Raw genomic sequence first — 7,102 nt, forward strand, 5'->3', positions numbered from 1 at the left:
TACACATAATATCCTCTTATTCAATAACAAAAAATATATATTACATATTTTTAAAAATATTTATAATATTTAAATTATATAAAAAATTTGTAATATTAATATTATTTCAACTCTATACAAATTAATATATATGTATATATATCTTATGAGAACCATTTAAAAGAAATTTTTAAATTGACTTGAATTATATAGCTTTTAAATAAAAGTATTATTAAAAAGAAAATTAACTAAATAATGTTTAATTTCACGGGACGGGTAATATGATGGGACGGGTTTGGGTTGATATTTATAAAATATCGTATACCACGGGTGAAATCCTAAAATTAACAATCAAAATAATCTATCAAACAAATTACATTTTGATTTTTTTAAGAAAATATAGCCCCGCGGTGTACCGCGGGTTAAAATCTAGTATATATGTATATTAAACTTTCTGTTCTTATCGTCAATATATAATATATATAGATATATTCTATTTTTTTATTATCTGCTCTGCCTATATTTTTCTTCCCTAAAAAAATTCTTGATTTATTTTCCATTTTTCCCAAAGTATTTTTCAACCCTAACTCCAATTTTTCCAATTGAAACTAAACAAAAAAATAATGGAAAAGAATGAAAAATTAAATACCTTCTTTCACGTTTTATAGAATAAAAGCTTGTGGAAGCATCCGTTTCACGTTTATATAGAATCTTCCCCAATTTTTTATTCATCCTTTTTTATGCGATATCCTATACTATCAAGGTATGTATGTTCTTCAATTAGTGTGATTTCCTCTAGATGTGAATTAAAGGTTTAGCTATTTGATAGTCACCACGTTTTTTGTAGATTGGGGTTTATTGGATTTGATTATTTTTTTGGGCAAACTATCAATAATATTGAAACAAAAACAGAGTTACACTCCCACGGGGATTTGATTAAATATACGATTTTTATCATTACAAACCGTTAGATAAATTTCAGTGCAATCGTTTTTGTTCATGTGGGCGTTTGGATCTATTTATTTTCTTTTCCAGATTTTAATTAGATTGGGGTTTACTGGATTTGATTGAGAAACATGATTTTGACAAACTGAAAACAAAATTAGTAAACCGAATAAAAGAAATTTATGATGTGATTGATAAGTTGATGATGTTTTAATACAGACCTCACCTCTGTTTTTTCTAAAGTACAAGAAGATGAAACAGGTATAGTTATATCTCACCATTGTAGGTTTTCTGTTTCTGATTTATTAGAATCCTCTCAAATTCTTTACTTTTTGTGCAGATTTCAGATGATAGTCTTTATGATTCACCCCTTTCTGGTATTCTTTTTGCTTATCCTCTTATTAATTAAAATTATTTGATTATTGTAAATTTGTGCGAGAACCTAATTTCATTTATTTCATTTGATTCCCAGAACCTCCAAATTTAAATAATTGGTTTTCGAGCTACGTCTATGAATCGCCAATGCTGGATACAAGTGATGATCTTGGATTGTTTGTTTTTGGAAAAGATGAATGTATAGAAGAGACGATAATCGAGAAAGAGATCACAAATTTTGAAAGTACAATCGATGTTGATGAGGATCTTGATCAGTTAATCGTTGACGAGAGTGACATTGAGGAAGGAAAAGAAAACACTACTAGTCTTTTTCGATTTACTAAGAAGGAAAAAGCTGTTTATCTTGCCATGGTAAACTCAAAGGATTACAAGGAAAAATTAGCTGCCCACAAAGTAAGTAATGTTCTCTTTCCTATGAACACGTTGTATTTTTATCGAGGAAAAATTGTGATAAGCGTCTTACTTTGTCGATCTTCTTTTTCGATTTACTATGAAGGAAAAAGCTGCTTATCTTGCCATGGCAAACTCAAATGATTACAAAGAAAAATTAGCTGCCCACAAAGTAAGTAATGTTCTCTTTCCTATGAACACGTTGTATTTTTATCGAGGAAAAATTGTGATAAGCGTCTTACTTTGTTGATCTTCTTTCAGAATGGCACTACAACAATAACCGATGAAACGGAAGTAATTTTCTTGAGAAACCGAGTCAAATGTCTAGAAGACGAAGTAAGAAAATTGAATGATACTATTAATCGTTTAGTTAGTTCCAATACCGACTATAGAAGGTAAACTATATATGTCAATTTTTGTGTTCAGCTTATATTTGGAGCATCATCAAGTGTTATTTTTAATTTTTTTTTTGTTTATATTCATGTTGTCTCAGGGATTAAGTGTTAGACACGAGATGAATAGACATGAAGCAAGCTTGAAATGGATGTTTTATTATAAGTTCAAATTGTTATCTATTTTATAAAACAATAAAATCATTTTAAGTTTTAAAGATAATTATGAATTGTGAAAGATGTAATCGATTATTTTATTTTATTTTTAATTATTTTCTAAAATTTATATATTCTACGTTAAAATACAATGAATATTCACTATATATAGGTATTTTAACTGGATAATATATATATATTTGAGAAAAGTGTCATAATACCATCACAATTGTTATGACTGATATTATTTTCACTATTTTGTCATGTTTTAGTCCGTAGCAATATTATGACCAAAAAATTACGAATTTGTTACAAAATTTATTTTGTCCCAACGAAGTATCTAAAAAGTCACAAATTTATGACCAATAATTTGTCCCAAATTAATGTCACCATTTGTGACTACATATTGGTAATACAAACGTCACCACCGTTATGACTAATATTAACGTCACTATTTTGTCACTCATCGAGACAATTTACAGTTACTATTTAGTGCGTAACAATATTGTGACGAAATAATTACGAATTTATGACCAAAAAAAATCGTCATAACATAGTATCTAAAAAAGTCACAAATTTGTGACAATTTTTTTTCGTCTCAACTAAACGTCATAATGATTCTTTTTTTTTGTAGTGTCTTCTCTTTCGGATTCTTCGGCCCACCTTATGTTTTCCTCAGTTTCTTCATCGTCAGTGAGATCTGTTCGCTCGGCGGAGTTAGCTCCGGCTCGGGTATGCTCATCTTGCAGATCATCTGGCTCGTCCGTCAAGTCCACTGCGTCTGGCTCGTCCGTCAAGTCCACTGCGTCTGGCTCGGTGGGATCATCTTGGTTCTCGCGTCTGGCAGGGTCGGCTTGGGTTGCGACTCTGGTGTTGCCGGTTGGTGTCGCGAACGTGAGTCTTGTTGGGTTGATGCCAGGCAAGTCCCTCCGAGCTCGTGGCGGCCGAGTCTGGAAACGCGTGGTTTTTGGTTGCCCACGTGTCGCGATTTCGTCGACTCGCTGCGCCAAGGTTTTGTTAGCTTTCTCTTGGTCGTCAGCTTTCTTCTGGAATTTAACCATCAGGTCTTTCAATTCAGCTAGGGTCGCTATGATCGTCGGATCGGCTTGAGGATTCTGAGGGTTCGGAGGGTTCGGGATCCCTCCTCCAGCTGGTGGTGTCTGACGACCGTCTTCGTTCATCGTCCTTTTCGGTAATCGAGTTCTGCGTCTTAGGGTAAGAGAATTCTAAAGTATCCCCACAGACGGCGCCAAAGTTACTAAAACCCAACTCTAAACCCTTGTCTTGGATATAGCCATCCTGCTGTTTTGTTTCAGATAGCGCAATTGTGGAAGTCGAAACTAACACAATCGAGATTTGTCTAGGGTTTTATTTTAGGGATACGATAATCGTGAATTCTCAAAGAACAACAGAAACGATTGTAACCAAAGATGGTGTTCTTGATATTATTAAAAAAAAGATGACTTTGATCGTACAAGAGTTTGATCGTAAAAGGAAAAAGATGTTTGTGCTGTGAGAGTTTTTGCGTAGTGTAAATTCTAGAGCGATCTCCCCTTTCTCCGCTTGAGCCTTGAGTTCTTTATATAGGGGTGATAAACCGCCTCTCCCGCAATATTCTCGGAAGATTTCCATTTATCTTGAAGTCGGCTTAGAATATCGCGGAATAAGGATAATTTCCTTATTCTTCGGAGTTTCTTGGAAGATATCCTAATTTGAGTCAATCCTTTGAGATTCTTCCTTATCATTTCCGGGTTTATCGGAAATGATCCTTCTCTTTCGGAAATGACGACCTACTTGGAAATGGTACTTTGAAGACGAATATTTTACCAAGTCTTTGCCTCGGGTGACTTGTGCAATCGGCTCGGAGACAAGAGAGGCACGGCCCAAGCTCCCGAGGGAAACCGGCTCGGGTCCACGGTGGGAGCCAGCTCGGGGGTCTTGACACGAACCGGCTCAGATTCCCGGAGTGAATCGGCTCGGGCACTTGAAGGGAGCCGGCTCGGGTTCACAAGCTTGCTGACAGACCCCGAGCAGACTACAGGCGTTCTCCGAGGCAACCAATGCAGTGACCCGAGGTGAATGGCAGTTTGCACCGAGGTGAATGGCTGTTTGCACCGAGGTGAATGGCAGTTTGCATCGAGGTGAATGGCTCGCTTCGCCGAGGTGTCTTCAGAAGTTCCCTGAGGCGTTCGAAGTTCGGCTCGGTGCTATGGGATGAAATCCGACCCCAACAGCAATGATGTCCAGGAGATGCTTCTGGTTGATCTCCTTTAGGCGTCGAACTGTGGGGTCATTGCCGAAACCCCGACAGTTCCAGCAGGCTGTCCTCATGGTGGCTGTGGTGGTTTAGGGCCCACCGCGCCTCTGCCTTGGTTGGGTTCGCTGGAGGTTCCGCTACTCTCTCCTCTTTCACATGTCATGATCTTTGCATCACCAATCACATCTGAGTCCAAGTAATCTTCTCTCTTACGTTTGCCACGGTCCACCATAACTTCTGGCTCAGGATTGATGACAGCTTCAGAATCCATGAGAGCCAAAGGGTAGATGGCTTGGGTGTACCTTATGTGACTGGGACTACCTGCAATATCACCACAAGAATTTTCATAGATCGGGACAGGGTTGAAAAGCTCACTGTCATTTCTTTCCTCGCTGAACATGTCATGATGTTCATACACCTCCATCATAGCAAGAGAATCATGATTTGGATCAATGTCAAAGAGCTCCTCTTCTTCAGAGTCCTCAGCAGCATTGTTAACATCAGGATTGGCCTCATTCTCATTACCAGCTTCACCGTGGACTATCACATCTTCCCCATTCTGGTTCATGCCCATCAGTTCATCATCATTGAGTTCCCTAATCACCACACCATGATTCTGGTGTCCTCCCGGGGGTAAGTCATCTTCATCGTCGTCATCAACTTGCTCTTCACCACCATTTTGGATTAGGCAGGCCCCGGAATCATGAGTTATCATTCCACATACCTCACAGAAACCACGCAGTCGCTCGTACCGGAATCGCAGAAGTGTATTGACGCCAGCAGAGAATTGGAAGTTTCTTTGAAAACGCAGAGGTTGAGTGATATCCCAGTGCAGGAGAACACGAGCAAAATCCACTCTTGCTATCGCATCTGCATCAAAATCCACCTCCAAAACTTGACCCAGGGCACGGCCAATGTGCTCCACGACGCCTCGATTGAGGAATTGAACAGGGATTCCTCTGATTTGCGTTCAAAAATGAATGAAATTGATGAGAGGTAACTGTGGCTGCCAGCGTTGAATGACAAGCATTCTGTCGTTGAATGCCCAAGGACCGCGGCAGAGAACAGTCTCCATGGATTCCTCTGTCGGAAAGATGAACTGGAAATGGTGGCCTTCGATGATTCGTCCATGGACCAAACCGGATTGACCCCAGATTCGGGGCATTGAAGCAACAATGGACCGGAGGTTTTGTCTCCTGGGGATGACGGGCCGCCCGAAGAGGATGAAACGGTTCTCAGCAACGGCTTGATTCACGATTTCTTCTGGTAGAGCAAATGGTTCATCATCGACTCCCAAATTGATGTCTTGGACGGCTCGTCGGAGATTGTCAGCCATTTTTGGAAGAATATGATAGAAACGGAGAGGGAAATGAGTAGTTGAAGTGAGAATCGAGATTTGAGTGAGATGCCAAATCTCTGGAATTGATTTATATAGAAGAGGACTAGAAACCGTTGTAGAGGCATCACGATGAATCAAGGATCCGATCGTGGAGATAACCGCCAGAAGAATCGTGGGATGAAGAGATTCCACGTCGCCGGCGAAACTGCTGATAACCGTCACCGTAGTGGTGAGGAGAAACCGATAAAATAACTGTCTGAAAATCGCCACAAAGATCGTCATTTGTTTTATTTTTTCAAAAACCTTTATATTTAAAAAATACATATGTTTCTTTGTTTTTAAAAACCTTTATCTTCTTCTCGAAAAATAAACCTTTAAAAATATATTTAAAAACCTTTATAGATTTTTGCTTTGTTTCTTTTCAAAGACAAATTAAATTGGGAAAAATTTCGAAAAATGCGCCAACTTTCAAATTTGGGACGATTAAAGCATGAACTCTCGAAATGTCTCTTTAATCACAAAGTTTCCGTTGACCTGTCTAAAAATAGCTAAGTTTTCGTTGACCTGGCCAAATTAGGCATCACGTTAAATCTCCGTTAGAACGACGCTGACGCTGTTAACAATCCGTTAGATTCTCCGTTCGATCAAAACGACGTCGTTTTGAAGTTTTCAAACGACGTCGTTTCATCAAAAACTAAGAAGGAAAAATGGCATCTCCAAAGAATCGAACTGCTGACCTGTTACACTAATAAGAGACACTCAACCATTAGGCTACGCGAAGATTTTAATGTTAGTACAAACAAAACGTGTATATATACAAAAAAACTGGTAACATAAATTAGGTAAAAATATATGCAACTAATTTAAAATAACAAAATTAAAAACAAATTAATAACCAAACATATACACATATTAAATATACTTACCTTAAATATATATTTCAAAATTTTAAACATTTAATTATATATATAGAGATTTTATTCTATTTTGGAAAATTATTATTTCCTAAATTATAAAAACCTAAACTTTGTATAAATGTTTAATGTGGTTGGTGCATGTATCATTGGTGCATATAACGCATAATTATATGATTAATTTTATGTCATATATTTAAAATTTTTATATTAGAAGGAATTTCGGAAGGAATAATTTTCCAAATATGGAAGAAATATTTATTTATAAAATAATATTTGAGATTTTGATACATATACTATGATAAGTATATTTAATATTTGTATTTTTGGTTAT

The 7,102-nt window shown here is 37.1% G+C and overlaps 1 protein-coding gene across 3 annotated transcripts; it reads left to right on the plus strand.

The window, feature by feature from the left end:
• The first annotated feature begins 559 nt into the window (after positions 1 to 559).
• On the plus strand, positions 560 to 2,384 carry LOC9301548. Of its 3 annotated transcripts, XM_021015585.1 has the most exons (7): positions 560 to 742; positions 1,144 to 1,185; positions 1,265 to 1,301; positions 1,397 to 1,713; positions 1,817 to 1,882; positions 1,972 to 2,105; positions 2,204 to 2,384. In XM_021015585.1, exons 2-7 carry the CDS (start codon positions 1,177 to 1,179, stop codon positions 2,208 to 2,210), a joined length of 570 nt encoding a protein of 189 aa, XP_020871244.1. In that variant the 5' UTR covers positions 560 to 742; positions 1,144 to 1,176; the 3' UTR covers positions 2,211 to 2,384. The 3 variants fall into 3 exon arrangements, with proteins under 3 accessions (XP_020871244.1, XP_020871246.1, XP_020871245.1); XM_021015587.1 differs by lacking the exon at positions 1,817 to 1,882; XM_021015586.1 differs by lacking the exon at positions 560 to 742 and having other exon boundaries at positions 1,004 to 1,185.
• The last annotated feature ends 4,718 nt before the right edge of the window (positions 2,385 to 7,102 follow it).

This window comes from Arabidopsis lyrata, assembly GCF_000004255.2.
Source record: "Arabidopsis lyrata subsp. lyrata unplaced genomic scaffold ARALYscaffold_8, whole genome shotgun sequence".
NCBI lineage: Eukaryota > Viridiplantae > Streptophyta > Magnoliopsida > Brassicales > Brassicaceae > Arabidopsis > Arabidopsis lyrata.

Bases quoted from the DNA above. Each gene is read 5' to 3' on its own strand.
- LOC9301548 (XM_021015585.1), top strand. The intron at 1,714-1,816 runs GTAAGTAATGTT...TTTACTATGAAG, and splicing joins AAAAATTAGCTGCCCACAAA to GAAAAAGCTGCTTATCTTGC. The intron at 1,883-1,971 runs GTAAGTAATGTT...ATCTTCTTTCAG, and splicing joins AAAAATTAGCTGCCCACAAA to AATGGCACTACAACAATAAC.